The sequence below is a fragment of the Diorhabda sublineata genome, chromosome 2, assembly GCF_026230105.1.
Source record: "Diorhabda sublineata isolate icDioSubl1.1 chromosome 2, icDioSubl1.1, whole genome shotgun sequence".
In the NCBI taxonomy this organism is placed as follows: Eukaryota; Metazoa; Arthropoda; class Insecta; order Coleoptera; family Chrysomelidae; genus Diorhabda; species Diorhabda sublineata.
The window spans coordinates 37,353,696-37,375,908 of NC_079475.1; the positions used below are offsets into that span (position 1 = coordinate 37,353,696).

The window sequence follows — 22,213 nt, forward strand, 5'->3', positions numbered from 1 at the left end:
GCTGTAATTTCATTTTCCCCTGGTTTCTTGTTGTTTTTTTTTGTTCTGCTTTTATAAGTTTTAATTCTTCTTTACTTGGTATTTCTATTTAATGCCGTCTTCCTCTAGATCACTTTGTTCTATTTTCCTTGCTTGTTCTTTAATAACATACACCTGAGCAAATTCAATGGAAGCATTGGCCTCCCATGGTCTTAGGAAGTTTGGATAAATTTGGCACACAACTTTTCTTAACGTTCAAAAATGACTAGTTTTTGGTAGTTACTTATCTTCTTAGTTTACTTTTACAGCACTCGAATTGTCAACTTCTTCACCTCAGTGTAGCAATCTCGAAGACTATTCCATGCGTTACGTACATACATTTTTCTACGTCCGTTATCATATACACGTTTTTTTTCATTTATTTGCATTCATAAAGAATGAACGCTTCATAAAGAATGTTGGCTGTGAACACTTTCTTTCTTATATCAATTCGTTTCTCCGATAAACTGTCACACTTTTATTTCTTGATATTCCTTCAAGAAAAACCGTTTTTTATCTAATTAATAGGAGTGTAGAATTATTATTAGTGATGGAGAGTAATAATGAAGAAAGTTTAAACTGCACACCAGAAAATGTTGTTGAATCTGCAACTGCAGTTACTATGAATCTTCTCCCTGAGAAATCCAGTATTTAAAGGAATATAATTCTTTTACTCTGAAGAATTGCTGATGCCCCTTTATTTTTTCCTTTCATACTTCTGGCTCCGTCAGTTTTATTTAAACTAATCCCAATGTCTTCAAGACATTTTTGCACTGCATTCGCTATGTCTTTCCCTCTAATTTGTCCAGAGAGTGGTGGCAATGGTAGAAGTTCTTCTTTTGGATCTTGGGAAAACATATATCTCATAAAAAGAGCAACTTGTGCCGTGTCTTTTATGTCGCATCGATAGCAAGGGATAAGGCAGATATGTTACATTAGAAGACATTTTAGCTATACTATCTTGTACTGTTTTAGCAGATGATGGTAAATCTTCCATCTTTTTCAAGACTTCTGGTTTGTTTAAGCCGCCTTCACATCCACGCCACACGTGGCTTACAATCGACTGTGAGTAAACGCGGCACCCACTTTGAAAAAAGCTGTTTTTTGGTCAAATGTTCATGCATAAAAAAAACACACTGCCTCTGCTATCAGGCAATTTCAATTTACGAGTAGATATAATCAATTTGTGAATTTTTTTATGTTTTCTGGAGTAACTGCCTCAATTGTATGACCAGAACGTACTCCATCATCGGTTTCTGTACGACCAAGTTTAAATTTAGCAAACCTATAACAAATGGTTTATTTTCCTTGGAGCAGATAACACTTTTGGAGATTGTACATTATATTTTTCATCAAGATGCAAAAGTAGCTTCACTTAAATGGCTGTCACTTTTTTCTGACTTATCGAAATGTCATGAAGCATAGTCTTTTGAAAGTTGGTACTTCATAAACGTCATATAAATTTGACAATGGCATCGCCATCTCTGTGTCAGTCACACGACTTATTGAATGATGTAATAAACTGATTAACATTAATCGATATCTTTTTTTATCCCAAGATGTCTTAAAAATATGTAAATGGCAGAAATTTTTCTTCAAAAGTTTAATAGGCTGATGAACTTTGTTGTGTTATATTTTTTTAGAGTAGATCCTGACGTCAAAGAAAGATCACTTATAGAACAAGCTAGAGCCTAAGGTGAAAAACCTTAAGCTTAAGATTCCGTTTTGTCAAGGCGTTCGTGCACTCAATTCTCTTATATGGAGCAGAAACATGGACATTAAAAGTGGATACCATGAACACACTCGAGGCTTTGTAAATGTGGATCTTCCCTAGACTACTAAAAATATCATGGACCCAATATATACCTACTAATAAAGAGAAGAAATACCGTTTTTCTGGGCCACATATACCGTAACAACAAGTATGATATTCTGAAATTAATAATAGAAGAAAAAATCGAAGGAGAACGTGGATCTGGTCGCAGACAACATTCATGGTTAAAAAACATACACGATTGGACTAGTATGAATACATTATCTATCCATAATTCGCACCACTCAGGACCGAAATAAGAATGCCGAAATTGGCACCAGCCTTCATTAAATGAAAATTGCACCTGAAGAAGAAGACACTAGAGTCCTAAACGAATTTTGTGGGCAGATAAAGCTACGTTTCATAGTAATGGTAGAGTAAATGGCCATATTAATCAATACTAGTCCGAAACCAATCCCCGGCAGATACAGGAGATTAGGGTGGTTGTTCTTTAAATGTAGGCGTGTGGGATTGTAGGCGGACAAATAATTGAACCATTTCTTCAATGAAACATTCAATGGAGGATGATACTTTTAAAGAAACGAATTGCCAATCCTTTTCGAAGACAATCTATTCGTTGTGACATGGCATGAGAGAAATACTAATAATTTTCACTCCCAGGATTAGAAATCAGACTCAAATCTATTGGGTCTGATTTCCCTACTCTCATACAAATAATTATTATTTACATTTTAGATAGATTATTGTTAAAAACCCTTTTTTTTGGTTTTTCATGAATTATTTCGATATTACATAGTGTTATCAGAGTTGTCAAATGTAATTGATAAAGATCGAAATTTAATCAAAACCTAAAAAGTATTTCCTTTTAAAAAATAAATTATTCATTGAAATAGAAATAAAAATCAAGATAATTCATTCACGATATTTATATACTTATATATTTCATATATTGAAATCGTGTTGACCTTGTATTAATTAACTAATTCTATTATGAAAACTTTTGGTAAATAAAACCGAAAGTAATCCAGTGCGTAACGGCCTTAACCGTATTCACCCCAAGTTTTTAGCCGTATTCGTACTCACGCAAAACAAATTCGATCATTTGAATTATGGATCAGACTGGACCACTAACCCAAATAAATGTCCAAAATTGGTTTAAATCAAGGTGAGCATATAATAATTTTAGTACAGTTGCCGTTACATTTTTCGCACAACTAAAGATTGATTTATATTTGAATTTCGTTTTCTATTGCGAGCTCCACATCTATGAAATTAATTAATAGATTCATGGAATTACTACTACTAATAAATAGTTTAAATGGTACTTTTGAGCTGCGGTTTTATAACAAAACTACCTTTAACAATTTTTTAAAAGTATATATTCGGTTTAAAAGTAATTTAAACATTTACGTTGGTTTTATTGGACAAATTTCATATTATAACCTCAAAAAATCCAAAATAGTGGATTTGGTTCAAATATATTCCAAAGAATTTTAGGAGATCCAATTAGAAATATTTAAAAAATCATTTCTTAGTTGGAAAGAAAAATAAATTTACATAAAAAATTCATTTTTGGTCTCATTTACTTCAGTTGCCACTTGACGATTTGTCTGATTCCCTTGAAGGTTTTTGAAGCATCCATGACAAATAGGGGAGAATGAATAACATGTCCTCCTTTTTTTGAAAGTTATTTGTCTTCTACAATACGTTGAAAAGGGAGAAGATTTGTCTTCTGGTTGGGTAAAGCTGACCATGATGTACAGTAATTTAGGTTTGGTCTTTTCAGACCTAGATTTTTTACTAGTCTTTATCAAAATGTCCAAGGTTCGAAACCTCAAAATTTCACTGAGAGATTCATTTGACTTTTACCCGTTTGTGATTGAATCTTCGAGGGGTTTTGTGTTCAGAAACCCAGGCACATTAATGGACCCATGTTTCTTGCTTGCTTGAGGCCTGGTAGGTATCATAAATTTCATTCCAATTGTTTCCACATCCAGCAGAGGGTATTGAACAGGTCGTTTTTAAATTCCTGTTTTGCTGGTGCGTGAGTCAAAAAACAAAACATGTATGAATGTCCTGGCATATTCATACGATTGTTTTCTAAGGCCTGAAGCTAGATCTTTTGAGTCCCTTTCACCAGTAATCACATCTCAAACCTGCATTAGCTCTTATCAAAACAAAGAATACCAAAGTTGTAGACATAAACATTTCTCTTACAGTAGACTGTTGTGAGTTTTGGAAAAGCCAATGACTTTTGAAGATCAAAAACCCAAACATATTTTGTATCCTGCCAGGCTATCGCGGCAACTTATTCAAACCCTTATCCTTTTCTCAACCGTTTCAGCACTGATTTTTTGAAATAACTTGTCACAGTTGCTGCAACAAAAATCTCCTGGAATTGGTTCAGTAGTAATCTGCTGCTAAGATATTATCAGAACTACGTCTTGGTTCATTATTACACAGGTGCTTGTTATAGCGGTACTAACTCACAAATGACAAAAAGTGGATTTGGTTAAATTTATTTTTTACTCTTCGGGATAACTAACTCTTGAAGTGTGTTTCTCATTGTCTCATTGTTTTTAAGTTGCATTCGAAATTGGACTTGCTCTTTAGTTCAATTTATTATTTTAATATGTACAAATGTGTTGATTGTTGCATTTTTAATTTTGTTAGTCTGCAACTGCGCGCTTGTTGAAGACGCATACATAAGTTAAAAATTGGGCATAGTAAAGACATTAAGCCACGTAATTTTCTGTGTTTATGTCAACGGCAATATCCTGGACTATCAGTAATATTAGCATAGTTATATTGAAGTGAGGAAATATCCAAAGCATGCACATCCACAAATTCGTGAACATGTTGATATTAGTCAGCGCTTACGCGAGGAAATATTTCACTAATGATGGTCGAGAAAAGAGCGGATTTAATGAAATCTTGAGGGTCAGTCGAGTTTCAGGGTAAATCACGTGACTCGTTCTATGATATTACTTAAGGTCACGCAATACGTCGTAGGCTATTTTCATGTTTTACATCATAGTCTAAAATGTCCAAACTGTCGAATAATATAATATGCAGTTGATTTTTTGCAACTTTTATTAGCATACAAGTGAAAAATACAATTATTATTCGTCTAAATGCCGAAATAGCATTTCAGTATACTATATATCAATAAAATTTGACTACAGCTCAACTAAATATTTCACCTACTCGTCAATAATCTCTGGAATGATGAGAGAATTCCAAAAGACTGGAAATAAGAAACAATTATCAAACTATCGAACAAAATGGGATTTATCTAATCGACATTACTGCCAACCTATCACGATACTGAACGTGGTGAGTAAAATCACAACTAGAATCATTCTGGAAAGAATAAGAGAACCTCTAAGCGACAAACTACGCGAAACCAAGCTGAATTCAGAAGTGCTAAATTTTGCATTGAATGCTTCAGTGATAATAATACTGGCGCAAACAAAAGCAAAATGATCATAGCTGGTTAAATTTGATATCTTTCTAAGAACCATTCGACTCGAACAAGGTAGTAATGTGGACAATATTTAAAGCATACAAACTATCGGAATAATTTGCACAGCCAGGATACAGTACAAAGGACTGTTATAACAAAGATGTGTTCTGTCGCCAATCCTGTAACGGATTGTAATGGATTGTAACTATCAACAACAAATAGATATCACATGCAAGAGAAATCTAACAGGCTAAATAAGAATTCAACACCAGTTATTACGACACAACAAAATATGGTCAACAACACGAACAACAAAACTAAGACGGTTTCAGACCAATGTGAAATCTGTTCTATGGGGCTGAAGTTTCTGCCTGAAGCTGAAATATAATAGACTTAAAGTGTTCATCAATAAAATTTCTTTACCAAACACGATAAGTAGTTAATTAACATCTTTGAAGCACATCTTAAGAATAGAAAATAGTAGAAACGATTGAGTAGACCTGTAAAAACATGGAGAAGAACTATCATATAACAAAGAGGGTACAGAAATATCAAGAAACAAAAGTAAATGGAGAGCCCTCATCAACAAAATTGGATAGGAATCAAACTCATTGCTTCATTGCTCTTTGCTCCACTGGATGAGGGAGATAACTCAACCACTCAACCATTGGGTGCAGTTGCTTCTATAAAATAGAAGAATTCTGTATCAACCTGAATTTCACTAAACTCATTCCAAAATCCAAGCCAGTGGATCAGTTTCCTGTATTTTTTTAAATACAGGTCCACGTTCGAATGGACATTATTATTGGCGCGGCTTAAGCAAAATGAGTGGAATTATAAATAAATTGCATAGATGGAAGATTTATCCACTATTATGCTCCTGGAACGAGAAAACAATCAGGATAATGGATTACAAAAGGCAAAACCTACTCCGAAAAACATTTTCATCAGCCGGAAAACTGATAGCGACAGATTTATGGGATAGTTATGGGATTATGTTAATCTTCAAAAATGTATAACAATAATATGAGAGTATTACGCATTATTGCACGATGTAGGGAAAAAGAAAGTGCTTTTCCAGCAGGACAACGCACCCTCTGACACGTTGGTAATAACCGTAGCGAGCTGCATTTCGAATTGGTTACCAGCTATTTCATTAGTTTCGTTACCTTGAAGTTTGTCTAGCAGTCGAGGACATTATCTCTACTCTATTGTTAAGAAAGCGCTTATTATCATTTCGAAGCCTTAAGAAAGTAAAAGCATCGCTGAATTAAGGAGACAATGTTGAAAAAGAAAAATAATTATGGAACAAATGTGGCTGTCAGACTGGAAACTTTTCCGACAATTCTCGTAAACACTTTTTGACTCATCCTATTTGAAATTTCGTAAAGATGGACGATCCTGTTCATCTATTCTAATAAAGGTCAATAAAACTAGAAGTTTTTTGAACTCTAATTCCCTGAATTAAATTTCAACATCATGGATAAATATTCATTTACATTTTTTTTTATTTTTGCTAATCACAAAAATAGCGTGGCAGTAAAATCTTTTTAATCATGCTCTATTTGGTTATTTTACTCTTATTCCTAGAAGGTCGATTATTGTTTTGATAACAACGTCGTCAACGTGCCTTGCAAATATCAGAAAAAATAGAAAATTTCAAGATTAGTAAATGAGAGCGATACAAAAACGGTAAATAAACAATGATAAGAATACTACAAAAGCAAATCTGTTTTTGGCAATTTAATAAAGTTAATATTGAAGATAGAGAGAGGTTCAGTGGAACTGTACAATAGAAATAAAGAGAAAGAACATCGATTTACCACTCTTTATCTTTCTCTACTGGCTATTGAAATGTTGTTATTCTTCTCCTTTGCCATTCCCACTACTCGACCATCGACCAATTAGAATAGACAGACGTGGAGAGTGATACAGGATCTGTGCTGAAAGTAGTAGGACTCTTTCTCAAAAAAAAAGATTAGAATTTTAAAAATAATATCTACACACTACTGCCAACGAGTTTTCCACTTTTTTTAAGCTTCCAGGAAATCCTGGATCCGAATTTCCCGGTCTGTTGGACCACCTCTAACGAGCCGTAGTACCTGCGTAGAGCGTCGATTTTCAGAAATAGTAGAAAGTCTGGAAGATCCTGGCAGATTGGTTTCCGGTCGATGGCTAAGTTTAGTGTCACGCTCTGGAAACTTGGGGTTGAATATTGATACATTTTTGTTGGTCTTGCTTGTTGAAGGGGGTTCAGAGCAGTTGTCCTCTTCCAAACATTGCCTATCATCTCGGAGCAGCTTATGCAACTCAAAAACATCTGATATAGCCATAGCAGCATCACCGTAGGCATCATATCGTCAATTTCTTTGTCCGTTTTACCAAGGTTTACACAAAATTTGATCGCCTGTTGCTGCTCCAGAAAACGTTCCATGATTCCTCGAGATGAGGCGTTTCGACAGGGGTTCACTGGAGATTATTTTTTGTAATATAATTGACAACGAATTGAAGAATCAATCAATGATAATATGTATGTCGATGCTGCTCGAGAGTTTTCGGATTGAAAAACGCATCAAGCAATCGTAGAAAAACCTCCCGTTACAGTAAATACCAAGACGTAAAAAAGCAATATCCGAGGGAAAAAAAACTGAATCACAAACATTTTGCTTCTAGAGTAAACAACTAACTCTACTGACCAAATACTCAAAAAGTTATCTCCTAGCACTTTCTTGATGTGATTCGACCGATCAAATTTTTAGAGATACAGAAAAAAGTCGTTTTATTTGACAAGAATCAAGAGCCGGTGATGAAGTTAGTGCCGTTAAATTCACAAAAAAACATTTTTTAATGTTGATAGACGGGCTCGAGAAGCAGGAAAGTTTTATATTGTAAATCGAGAACGTCCTATTCAAATGAATCCGCTAGATGAAGAACTTATTTTGGATATCATTGATGATCCATCCATATCATGCCCAATAAATGTAAGAGTTGTTTCTCTTAGGTTCTTATACAAGATACCCTGTAGTTTGCAGTATTTTATTTAGTTTCAACATAAACCCGAAAATTTAGAGTAGATAATATTTTCAAAATGGTCCCACAAGTACCTGGCCTGACCTAGAGATGGCGGTAGCTGTTTCAAAAATACCACTGAGCTAGAAAGTACACAATATATACAGCATATGTTCCAAGTTTGGAGACACTACGTTGTTTAGTATTTGTTTGGCAACCATTAATAGTGAACGTTTTCAATGAATTTGTAAACATGGAAAAATTGGTCACCATTATGTGATACAATACTTTTATTTGAAAGGCATTAGCTCAACCAATATAAAAGCTGAACTAGAATCTACTCTAGGTGAAACTGCTCCTTCGCCCATGAAGACCAATATCGCAGTGGTTGACCAATTGAGGTGACGACTCCAAAAAGAAAATCCAAAAAGCGGTACTGGGTGATCGTCGACAGACATAGTAAGACATAGTAAGCATTTCAAAGAGTAGGGTACAACACATTGAAATTGAAAATTTGAACATGAGAAAGGTGTGCGAAAGATGGGTGCCGCGTTTGCTTACAATGAAACAAAAACAGCGTCATGAAGATGTTTCCATCGAGTGTTTGGCAATGGTTCACAGAAATAAAGCCGAATTTTTGCGCAGTTTCATAACCATAGGTGAAGCGTGGGTCCCTCACTCCACACCCGGAACAAAAGATTAATCAAAACATTGAAATGAAAAGAGAGAACCGGTTTCAAAGAAAACAAAGACCGTTCCATCTGCAGGCAAGGTCATGGTGTCGGTTTTTTTATGATGCGCGTGGCAAAATTCTCATTGACTATCTTGAAAGAGAAAAAACTATCAACGGCTAGTATTATACTTACTTATTGAAAAATTTTAGCGAGGAAATCCAGTCAAAACGGCCGCATTTGGCTAAGAAGAAAGTGTTGATTCATCAAGACATTGCACCAGCTCATACATCCGTTATTGCAATGCCCAAAATTAATGAATTATGGCTCGGCGGTCAAAGATTTTCCAACAATGAAGAAGTGATGGCTATTTTGATGAGCTTAACGATTCTTATTATAAAAAGGATAAAAACATATTGAACATCGCTGGGAAAAGTGTATGGAGCTAAGAGGAGATTACGTTGAAAAATAAATATGTTTTTTTCCAAAATTTTTGTTTTCTTTGCTGTGCCAAGTACTTCCGGGACCATCCTGGTACGTTTATTTAGACTTTCTATTTTAAAAAAATGTTATTTAAAATTACTTACCCTGGTCGTTCGCTAATTCCATTTATCGCGGGTATTCTGACATTTCCACTCAATACTTCACTATCTGACGGTTTCTCTCTAACGGTTATCCGGATGGGTTTAACATCAGAGGCCACTACTGTTCTAGCTTCTTTCGTTTTATCATCAACTGGTTTCGTTAACTTATGTTCGGGAGTTAATAATTTATGCATGTGTCGTTGTACTTCTTCTTCCAGTTCTCTCGAACTCATAACGTGCATGACATGGTTGGTGTGATTAGTCTTATTCTGTATGGAGTTTTCTACGGATTTCAATGAAGGTTCTACTGTCGGTAAAGCATTTGTGGCATTTTTAGTATCCAATGCGGGGTTGTTGATTCTATTTTCGTTAGCCATGGATATTATAGCACTAGCCGCTGGCGATAATTTCGAAAATCCACTATCTTTTATCAAAGTTTGGGTATCTAATACGGTATCGTTCATTTTGTTAATGGCGTGTGTGACGCTAGTGGCACTAAGAACCCTTCCATCTACCATCGGTGATATGTTTCTGGATTCTTCGTAATAATGAGGCAGTTTATTCAAATTGGTTTCAATCTTCAACGGTTGGGTAACAGTTGTAGTGGTATTAGACACAACGGTTGTAGCTGATGGTATAATTACTTGATTTGTTGAAAATGGTGTTTGAAGATGTCGAGGTTTATTGGAACTATCATTATTATCAATGTTATTGTCTGAATCCGATAAAGAAACTCCGTTCGTAGTTTTATTATTAACATCACTAATATTATCAGTTTTATTTGTTACGTTATCATCTGTAGTTGTATTATTATTACCAGAAGTATCAACTATATTATTGTTATTATTATTATTATTAATATTTTTAGAATTTTTATTTGTTACTGTACTTGTAGAACTATCACTACTGTAAGTATTATTAACGATATTTCCTGTTTTTGGCAATATATTAGAATGAGAATCAGTTCGTATTCTAGTGTCACTCTCTTTTCTATTTAATGGAGTTTTATTTTTATATTTTGGAACATCGGAATCTTCAGACTGTTCACTTAGCACTTGAGGTTTAGGAAGCACTTTTGGTTTAGGTTTACTAAAAGAGTTAACTTTAGCTGGAACGTCTCTATATTTTTTTGAAGAGTTTCTAGTTGGTGAGGCAACGTCTTTAGTTGGGCTCGGTTCCCTGCTGGCAGTATTCAGTTTGGGTTTTGATTGGCTCCTCAGAAGAGAAGTTTTCGATGGAGGAGGTTTGCTTGGACGTTTATATTGTGCTCTTTGCGGAGACGTTCTTCTACTCGGAGGGGTACTTTTACTTCGTGGTATTCTAGATGGGGTTCCAACGCTTGGTTCAGGAGAACTACCTGGAATAAAAGTATAATTTGAACTTTGGACTAGGGAAAAGTACAAGTTTTCTTACCTACGATTGGTGAGAGTCTCTGAAATGCAGGTTGTTTACCCTGTTTTCTTGAATTTGGACTAGGCGGAGGTCTTCCACGTTGTTGTTGTTGTTGTTGTTGTTGCGTTTCTGTTGTATCCAAATTCGACATACTCTGACTTAACCTCCTGGTAATCCTCGATGTTGATGGATTTTCCTGATGAATTATTTTCTCGCCGAAAGCCGCTGTACTATTTTTCCTTCTAAGCTGAGGAATTTTGGAAACGGTATGTTTTGGAGACATCGTTTGAGGACTAAGTCGTACATCCTCTGGCGGCGGAGGGGGAGAGTGCATTGGTGAAGCATGTCTAGACCCGATTGGATTGAATCCTCGTCCTTTAAAAGGACTTATTCGACCGGAAGGTGATGAGCTTCTCGACGCGGGCCTACTTGAATCAGAATCTGCTATGATAGCGAATGCTTGGTTCTTGTTCCGTCTTTGACTCGGCACATATCTGGAAATCACATTGAATCAACTTAATAAGAAATTCTTGCTTCGATTAGAGAAATTGCTCGTGTTTAGATTGTTTGGAAAATACTTACCTTGAACGTTCCCGTGAGCTAAATTAGAAAAATAATCGTGAATATGTGCAGTAAGAAATTTATTCGTGTTTAAATGAGAGATATATAAAAACTCAACAATAAATAAACAATAAGAAATAAATTCTACGATATTATGTTAAGTCATCATTATTATTTTGCAGCAAATAACTTTTATTTTTAGGAACTACTCAGCAAAAATTTGAATTGAATATGAAATAATATTTTTGGACGAAAATTCTGAAAATAGAAGAAATACTAGTTTCTTTTCGGGGCTCTTATTCTTTCATCTATTTCATTTTCGAAAAAAATAGGTTATTGTATCCATTGGTTACTTTTCTAATATTTCAAATAAATTAATAATTAAATTATTCTTAAGATTTAGAACCTTAATAGTTAACAAAAGTCTACATAGCAAAGGCTGTATGAAATATTTGATTGGGCTAAATATTTTTTTATTTCGTATCGGAATTTCAATATTTCTAGAACAGATTTTGGACAAATGTTTTGCCCAAAGTTTCAGCTATCAATTATACTCAAGGAAAAGCGTGTATACAATGCAGTAGATTAAACCTCAAAACGACATCTACGACACAATTAAGCAAAATTATACAGCAATAATATATATTTGATATAATTATTTACCTGTACTGTTCAGGTGCGGGCGGAGGATCCGGTCTTCTTCTATTATCTGGCGGTAATACGGTGAAGGCTCCCGGTGCCAAATAGTGGAGTTGGAGCTCATCTTCGAATTGTTTCCCAGCTCTAGGTGGCGCAACTTGGCGAGTATCTGGTGGTCGCATTTTACTAAACCAAATTTAGGGAGCTGGAAATGACATCTTTTTGGTTTCATTCCAACAATGTTTATAATACTTGAAATATCGTCTGAAACAAGATGATCAATAATTGTAAAATTAATTTCACAGCTTCACAGCTGATGTTCACAACGTACACCACTAGGTACGAGACATTTCTAAAAATTTCGGTGGCTAATATTAGTAAAGAAATAAAAGAAGACACAACTGAAGCCTGTAGTGCAGTAAGGGGTATCAGCGCCTTCGAAAAGGCGTTCCTCTTGAAGACAGATCCGTGCTTACATTAACTAATACATTTTATTTTTATTGATAGATCCAAACATGTTTTATATTCAATACATTAATAGATAAATTTCCTTGTCTCTTAAAAAGGATTTTTCAAAAATTCAAAAATGTGATTGAAAAAATTATGAAAACGCATCAGTTAATTGGGAAAGAAGTTTTTCCGTTTATAAATTTTTATAATCAGACTGGAGATAGAATTTTTTTATTGGGAATTGAGAACTTGGGAAACCATTCGATGGTTTACTGTTTTGATAATTATACACTTTCACGGTCACCTGGTTTTTTGGCTCTAGAAAATCGAAAAATGGATGGATTTTAATGATCTTGGTCTCAAAATGTTCCATTTTACGGCGGATTTATGAAAAAAATTAGTAGAAATAGCCGGAATGAAAATTTCTCATAGTTTTACTGTTTTAAATCGTAAAAAAACGGTTTTTTTAAAATAATCCTTTACAAAAAATTATCTCATTATCAGATAAAGTTCTTATATTTTTTTTTGTATTCTACATAAATTAATAAACAATTTAAAAAAGATCCAAAAAGAATGATTTTTTCAGTTTTTATAGCTCAAAATGAAATCGGTGAAAAACAATCAATTTTCGTGAATAGTTTCGTACTATATCTTATTTTTTTTTAATTTTCGTATTTTTTTTTATAAATCCGCCGTAAAATGGAACATTTTGAGACCAAGATAATTAAAATCCATCCATTTTTCGATTTTCTAGAGTCAACCTAACCTAACCTAACCTAACCTAACCAAAAAACCAGGTGACCGCGAAAGTGTATAATTACCACTGTTTTTTATAAATAAAGACAATTTACTTTTTGTAATATAAATATTTAAGAATTTTTTTTGCGTATTTTCCACATTTTTGTTAACATTTTGACATATTGATTGATTGATTGTACATTTATGCGTATATTTTGAGAATTTGATCTGTACGAACACTTAATCGAGATTAATACGTTCTCTTATATCTTATCATAAGTAAACCATACTTCGGGCTTCTCTTTACTGTTCAAGTGCTTGTTTCTCATTTCAAACTTCCATAAAATAAGCATACCATACTTTTGACAACGTTCATAAAGCCTTCGAAAGCACTCAAAAATTTGGTCAACACAAATTTATTTCTGCCACTTACCAATCGTGGCGCAAGTATAATAAAAATATGTCATTACTGTCAATGTCAAATGTCAAGGTGAATAAGCATTTTTTTCAATTTCCCAAACGTTTTACTGATGTGTGTCCTAAATGTGAAAAATTTTGTAAAATTCAGTGCTCAACATCAATTATTTTGTGTAAAAATCATTTTTTGGAAAGTGATTCCAGAAAATTCTATAGAAAACATTTAAAGTATAAATATATCCCATGACTGACTGTATGATAAACCAAAACATTCACATGCTGTAAATACATGGATACTAGACACTGATATGATCATTGAAGAGCATTAAGTTGATAGTCCGAGTGTTAACATCTGGCAATTTACGTATAGAAGAGCCTTTGGAGTTTTCAAGTGAATTTTCAGACTCCTTTGTTACAGAGGAAATTAGTAGTTTCGACAAAGAAAAATCGGATTTTTCGACTGTAATTGGAACTAATAAAAACAATATAACATCTAGGGAAATGGTAAAGTTCATCGGAATACAATATCAAAAATATCAAAATTGAAAAAAGAGTGACAAAGAGATAGATATTGAAGAAGATGTGTGAAATTGGAACATTTGAATGTATAGACAAGGTACAACGATGAACTATATAGGATATAACTTGTCCAGATTTAAGATGTTTTCTATCGTGAATTCAGGAAACTGCGAAATAAGAACTAGGCGGAAATGAATATTATAGAACACAGTAAATATTCTATTTCGTAAATTCAAATTAACCGCGAAAATAGATTAGTTCTGCTACGCATCATCGAGGGCACTGGCATCGAAAATCCGCCAGTTGTTTCCATTGAATAACAACTAAGTTTGCATTTCTTCTTAGAGTATGTTCTGTGGCTAGCACGTCTGTAAAAGTTGCTCTGTTAGGACCTTCTTAATGCGGGGAAACGGAAATAGTAGTTATGTCACGCTCTATAATCGTCTTTCCCTATTTTTTACAAAAATTGATGTTCACTTGTTGCTCCATTGCACAATGATACTACTTCTCACACTGACCACGTTCGATAAGATACCGGAACTTTTTAAATACACCTCGTAAAATAAAACGTTTATTAGATTAACGAATACGTTCGAAAAGGCTTGTATCTTTGTATCGTGCTCGTAGAACCGACTTATTTCTACAAGAAAGATGTAATATTTGTCATCCACGTATCCAAAAATGACGGAAACTAATTCTAGTACCTAGGTATTTTTAGAATCCCAGAAAGGAACATCTTGAGTTTCCACTTAAGTTAAATTAAGTCTGAGCTTGATTCATATTGTGTACACATTACAGGATGTACTTTTTTCGTCGCCAGCCAGTAATAAAAAGTGGGCTATAAACGAATATTTATTAATAGCTTCGAATTTACCAGGAAGCTGTTGTTTTTTAATTTTATCTAGAGATAATAGATAAAAATGGATATTTCAACGAAATGGATTAGTAAACGATGAGATTTTCTTGAATTTAAAATTTGGAATTTAGTCATTTAACCATAATTTATTTTTGATTTTAATCTTTAATTCAATCTATAAACGAATTAATGGAAATATGAAATTTAATCCACAGAGCACATTCAACTTGAAGGTGCTATTTTAAACGTTTTATGATTCTTTTAATAGAAAAATTTTATTAGGTGGTAGAAAGTTTAGACTTCGTCCAACACTGTTTATCAAATTTACAGTTAACCGAGAAAATATTTCAGATTTTCTAATCAAACATTTTTTACGTACTTATTTTCAAGATTTAAAAGGATTAAAAGCTAAATGTGGAAACAAAATTTTTAAAACATAAAAAGAATTTAAATTTTCGAACCAAATAGCATTGCAGGGCATCAATAAAGTTACTCATATATTAAAATACTACCAACTAATTTGCAAACATCTAACAAACCATCAATCCACGTGGACTAATCATCTCCACTGTTTACCAATGAAAACATCGAATCGTGAACATGAATGCATTTCTATTGGCCGAAGCTGTCGGTACACAATTTCTTTGAAATATTCCTACTTGACAATCTGCGATAACAGTGGCGTGGCTTGGTGAGATTTATTTAATTCATAAATAAATAGAAATATGGCATTCTTTGGACCATGGGCGAACGAAGACAATGAAATTGCACCGTGTAGTGAGAATAAAGACAGGTATCCATTCGGAAGGTCTCGTGGGTCCGTACTTGATGATACGCACGGTCATATCACCTAGCACCGTGTGATTTCTTCTTGTAGAGCCTTCTCAAGGAGCGCGTTTTTGCAAGATGACCACGCACTCCGTGCTGTAATTGAAGAAGAATTCGCGGACAGTTTGAAATGCTTCGCTGGACCTGCCTCTCGGTTGAAGCTTTTTAAAGAAAACGTAAAGACGTATTTTGAGGAGAAAGACAAATACAGTTGATTTTGGAAAATGTTTTTTTCGACAGCCCTCGTATTGTTAAATATGTGCACAAGTTATTCAGGAAACATCGTCTATTTTTATATCTATTCATTAAAACTTCAATTTTATTTCTGTCTTCAATATTAACAATTTGGTAAACTCCTAATGAAGATAATTATTTACAAATTCATGTTTTTGAAACTTCATTCCGTCAATCTATCATCATTAAGTATTTTATAAAACTACTAACCATACAAACTTGCTCTCATTTGATAAAAGTTTACTGTTAAAGTAATTACACTTAACTAATTACTTTTTACTACGTTCTGATTCTTTCGCAGGAACTAGAACTAGATTTAAAACGTGGCATTTTACAAAAAACTTTATTATTGAAATACGCAGATGTTAATTATGTATATCTATGCTAGAATTCAACGGCAATGACAGTTTTTCAGCATGAAAGAAACGCGTTTCATCAAAAAAAGTTTTAGTACTAATTATAGATTTATATGTTACGGTTTATGTTCGAAATTAAGTTAATAGCAAAACCCAGTGCTCAGTTAATATCAAAAACAAAATGCTTGTAATGTAATAAACTAAAAAAGGAATTAATCAGTTGTACTATCGATACATAAAAGCGTTCAATTAAAAGCTGCAGTACTTTGTTTCTTTTTATAACAATGACTTTCCTCTGGGTTTTGTGTAATTGAGAATAATACGTGGAAACGGAAAGTCAACGGGAACATTCCAGTGTTGAAAGTTTTTAATGATAACCAAATTTAAAATTTGCACTGCATTTAAAAACGCCGTTAGATGTGAGGTGCAGTATGCGACACGTAGACGAAATACGTCAATTGCAAGAAAACATTGTTGTCCTTGGAAAAGGGACGTATATGTTTTACCAAAAAAAGTTTACGAATCTTGTTTCTGATCAATAGAAAAGATTTTATCTGCTGAACTGAAACTGAACTGGACCAAACGTGCTTTTGATTGTTTTTCTTTAAACTTTTACACAACTTTAAAAAAAAGTCCAACAAAAGCGCCGAGGGTAATTGGGACATAATTCAGTATCATAGATAATAAAAATGTCAAAAATTTGCACTTCTGGCTTTAAAAATTATTAAATTGATTTACTTTCGGTTCGGCTATTTTAACTTGATTTATAAATTACACAAAATGGTAGTTGTTCTCAATTATGAAAACATATATTTATTTAAAAGAAAAACACATATTTTCCCAAGGTTTTCCTACCTTCACTTAGCAAAAGTAAACCTAACCTAATCAAAAACTGAATCCGTTCCTCAGCTTGAGGTGTTATTTTGATATACAAAGAAAAATGCCATTTTTTGAGATAAATAGTCGGATGTTTATTTCATTATAAAGAAAAAGGTATGCCGTTAATAATAGAGCACAACATCAGCCAAATGGCCGCCACGACTGCGCTTACAGGATCATATCCTTTTTATGAAATTTTCCGTAACCAAATTGCAAAGCGCCTGCCCTATGTCCTCTATAGCCTCACGAATTCCATCTTTGAGGTCTTAAATCGATGCTGGACTGTTGGCGTAGATCTTATCTTGCACGTGGCTCCAAAGGAAAAAGTCGCAAGGTGTTAAATCACAAGATCTCGGTGGCCAATTGTGATCACCTCTTCGAGAGATAACACGGTCCGGAAATTTTTCCCTTAAAAGATCGATGGTTTCGTTGCTTGTGTGGCACGTAGCGCCGTCTTGTTGAAAGTAAACGTTGTCCAAATCAATACCATCCAATTCCGGCCATAAAAAATCATTAATCCTCTCTCGATAGCGCAATACATTCACCATAACTGCTGCTCCAGCCTCATTTTCGAAAAAGTAAGGTCCGATGACACCGCCAGACCATAAACCGCACCAAACAGACACGCGTTGAGGATGGAAAGGATTTTCAACAATAACTCTTGGGTTTTCCGAGCCCCAGATTCGACAATTTTGTTTATAGACGTAACCACCAAGGTGGAAATGGGCCTCATCAGTTAAGATGATTTTTCGATGAAATTCCGGATCATTTTCATGCATTTCAAGGACCCAATCAGCAAAGACAGGACGTTGTTGATGATCGGCCGGCTTGAGTTCTTGTGTTAACTGAACTTTATAGGCCTTAAGACCCAAGTCTTTATGCAAAATACGGTGTAATGACGTTTGTGGAATGGCTAATTACAAAGAACGACGAGGAATGGACAAACCTGGGTTTCCTTCTTGGGCTTCCTTTGGGCTACAGCAGCAATATTCTCAGTTGTTCTTGAGCAACGTGCACGGGTTTTATTCTTCACATCACTAACTTGTCCCAAAAGCTCAAATTTTTCCACCAATTTCTGTACTGCGGTCCGACAAGGTGCTTCACGTCGACCCAAAAATGTTTTAGTTTTACGAACCGTCTCTGCCAAACTTTCACCATTTTTATATGAATTTTAATAATTTCAATGCGTTGTTGAAGCGTGTATCGTTCCATTTTCAGTAATGGCGTAGTTTCTACTTGTCAAATGTCAAAAAATGTCAAAAAATAGCGGGCTGTTCAAAATAACACCTCTTATTGGAAAACCCTTTATATATACAGTTTCAAATTCAGATGAGCTGATGAGATAAGGATGCGCCAACTCGGAATAGAGAGATTTCAGGTAAATAAAAAGGTAGACCGAATACATAATACTCGTGACGGATTCATTAAGAGTATTACATGGAATTTAATGCCGAATCCACTTTGTAAAGTTGGAAAATCCAAAAATTGAAACTTAAAATTTCTAGATCCTTTAAATTTCATAAGGTAGGAACAATATACAATAGAGAAATGAATTTTTAAAATTTGCGAAAGTCGGAATTTGTTTTATTTAACATAATAATGAACATATGGAATTGGTTAGGTTATGTTAGGTTAGGTTTGCCAGTTAAAATAACAGAATATGAATCTGGGAAACAGGTTTCTTATAGATACAAAATGTAATATTGTTTATTGTTATTTTATGTGTATAGAATGAAAACAAATTTTTAATAAAATACACTGTAAATATATAATCTTCAGCCACGAGTTGGCTAATCTTCATGACAACCACAATCACGGGTTGGCACATTTAAAAGAAGTTAAAATTTTATGAAGGGTATAAAATCACGAGTTGGCACACGCCTTCAAATTCGAATAGTTGCATAAAAAAAGTGAACAACAATTATTTTTGACTTTTTGCTTACGATAGCTCTTTCCCCTTTTCAGCCAAGCGTCCATTTCCTGAAAATTTAATTCTTATATTGAGGACAGGAATCGACCAATCCAATTATTAGTGACACCAGACATCATGAGCCTCAATAAATAAAGGATTCTAAGACCTCGGACTCTCTAAACTAACGTGTGACAGGGCAGATACGAAACTATGCCCAATAATTATCTTATCTCAACTCATTCCTCTAATCCGCCCTATTTTCCTTATCTTGCACCTCGTTATTTTGACTTGTCTTCTAGAATGAAGAATTGGCTAGCACAGTACGTTGACGGAAACGAATGCGGGTCACAAAGTTTTTTTTAATATGGTAGAAAACACCAAAAAGATTTAAATGGGAAAACACATAAATTAAACATTTTGCAATTCATTGTATGGCCGATGATAGGAAATAATGCAACCGCAGCTGTATCCCTCCCTATTTCCTATCAAATAATAAATTTCCAATGAAAAAAAAAAACAAAATTGTATCCCTAAACCTCAAACGAACCGTTTGTTTTTTAGACTGGAACTTAATCTTCTTCTTCTTCTACTTCTTCTTCCACTTCTTCTTCTTCTTCTGCTTCTTCTTCTTCTTCGAGCCAAGTAGTCGTTCGTTTTTCTTTCCTTTTTCAGTCTGAAGCAGCGCAATCACAAACCTATCACCACACCCAGCCCTGCAGAGGAGCAGCTCCTAAATCAGGTGCAATAAACCTTCCTCTTTATAAAAACTTTCTCTTCCGACACAAATATACACACCTCGTGAGTGCATCATAATTTTCCAAATCTAGTCACTTTAAATATGTCATTGTACTCGTGGAAGTTGTTGCGTTCTGAAATTCGAAAGTTATTCTGTGTATAATTTTATTTCCCACTATTCATTGTAACCTGGAAGTCGTTACCTGTATCATAAATATGCCCGAAACTTGGCATTCGCTTCTATCCATATTGTGATTTCTTTTTGAAGTCAGGAAATATAAACTTTTTAAGATGATCATTTGCATAAGATCGTTTGATAAATTCCTTGATATTTGCGCATATTGCTGGTCGATGAAACAGATTTAATTGCTAACAAAAAACGTAAAGTTCAATGTTTCACATGTTTCATTGTGATGTTAAATAATTATACAAAGAGATACTACCACGAAACTGATATACTAAAGCGAGTTTGAAGCACACGCTGCATACATTCATGCCCACGATTTGAAAAAAGCTCAGCTTCTACCAAATATTTTGCCTTCTAATTTTAAGTTTTAATTTGTAAAACCAGTGTTATTAATAGAATCTACGAGATTCATGGACATACCACCAACGTGTTGTTGTGTGTTTAATCCTTTAGAAATAGTTTGAAATACCTTAAAAGGAAAGTGCCCAAATATAATCGCTTAACTGCTTTAACTGCAGTAGCGATTGAAAGTTAAATTCTATCGGGATTTGGCAATGATGTCTGGAGAGCTTGTGTTTAACGTGTGTTAAAATAATAATTAATCTTGACGTTTCCAGTTCCGAAAAATCTTTTCAGATTAATAGAAATAATTTCCAGAGTACCCAAAAAAAGGAATGCAACATGCTATCCAGTTTTACGACAATCCAAATTTTAAAATTGTACAATAAATAATAAAATGATTCTTCTGCAAGCTTCTGTCGGGATCTGCTAAATTTAAAAGTCTCAACGGGCTCAAATCTTGATCCGTTTAATGAAAATTTCACCTTAGCAAACAGATGGTAATCGCAAGGAGCAAGAACTGAATGGTCTTGCATGAGGGACTATTAATTAGGCTAGAAACAAAGCGGAAGGAGCTTACGCCTTGTTCTTCATCACTTTCTACAGTTCCAGCAATCGCACGAATACTTGAGGTCAAATGATTTTTTGATATTTTCAACCTTTCCTTTTGACTATTTGGGCTGCGATCTTAAAATGAGACAAAAAGCTTTTTCCAAAATAACCTAGAGGATCTTGTAAGAGATTAATAACTTTCTAAACAAACAGAATTCAGATTTATAACTTAAACCATTCAAAAACACAAAAAAACTTGGTCGTGAAACATTTCTGTTAGTGAATCATTAGTTTAAGCTGCAGTTTTTGTTATTGTTCTGTTATGAAATCGTCATGAAATATCTTGGATGTTCTTTCAAGTGATCCTGTCTTTTAAACTCTCTCTCTCTCTCTGCATTATACCTGTGTGTTTGGTCTCATATTTTTTAGTTTTTTTCCCATCTACCATCTACCACTCTCAACATACTTCTTGTTATAATTGTCTCTTGCTAAACCTTTCTTCTGTCGGATATTTTGAATCTTGTAGCATACTCAACGAGCCATGGAGAGGTCCATGATACGAGTGACATTACAGAAACTGAAACGAAGAACTGCGTAGAAAAAGAAAAGTTACACGGATATAATTGAAAGGGTCAACATTTAAAATGGAACTAGACTGGGCATGTTTGTTGCAAGATTGTCAGATAATAGATGGATGAAGGTAAAACTAGAATGGTATGCAGCATACAGAAACAGTGGACGACCGTCGACGCGATGGATGGTCGATTTACAAAGAATATCTTCTAACTAGGTCCAAGTTTGAGCATCTTGACTAAGTTTACAGATGACAATAGTAAAACAATAAAAAAACTAAAAACAGTAAATCTGTTTAGCAGATTAAGAATCTGATTGTATTAATATTTGATTCTTTTTGCTTATTTTTTTTTTAGTTGATATGATTGAAAGATAAACTTGAATTTTTCTACTTTTCTTTTTGAAAGCAACCTTGATATCTGCATTATAAAAGAAACCGTTCTTTGGAACTACATTTTTATCAGCAAGTTCATGTTGGCAATGAAGTTCACCAGATAATCGAATAATGGTCGGTCAGCTGACCA

At 34.1% G+C, this 22,213-nt stretch overlaps 1 protein-coding gene across 1 annotated transcript in view; it reads right to left on the reverse strand.

Moving 5' to 3' along the window:
* LOC130440664 (rhoGEF domain-containing protein gxcI-like) overlaps positions 1–22,213 on the reverse strand; it is a 53,223-nt gene that overhangs the window by 25,592 nt on the left and 5,418 nt on the right. Inside the window, exons 2-4 of the mRNA XM_056773927.1 lie at positions 12,139–12,378; positions 10,936–11,408; positions 9,526–10,879 (exon numbers count right to left, since the gene is read on the reverse strand). Coding sequence (XP_056629905.1) covers positions 9,526–10,879; positions 10,936–11,408; positions 12,139–12,296 — 1,985 coding nt within the window. The 5' untranslated portion in view covers positions 12,297–12,378. The remainder of the gene's footprint in view (positions 1–9,525; positions 10,880–10,935; positions 11,409–12,138; positions 12,379–22,213) is intronic.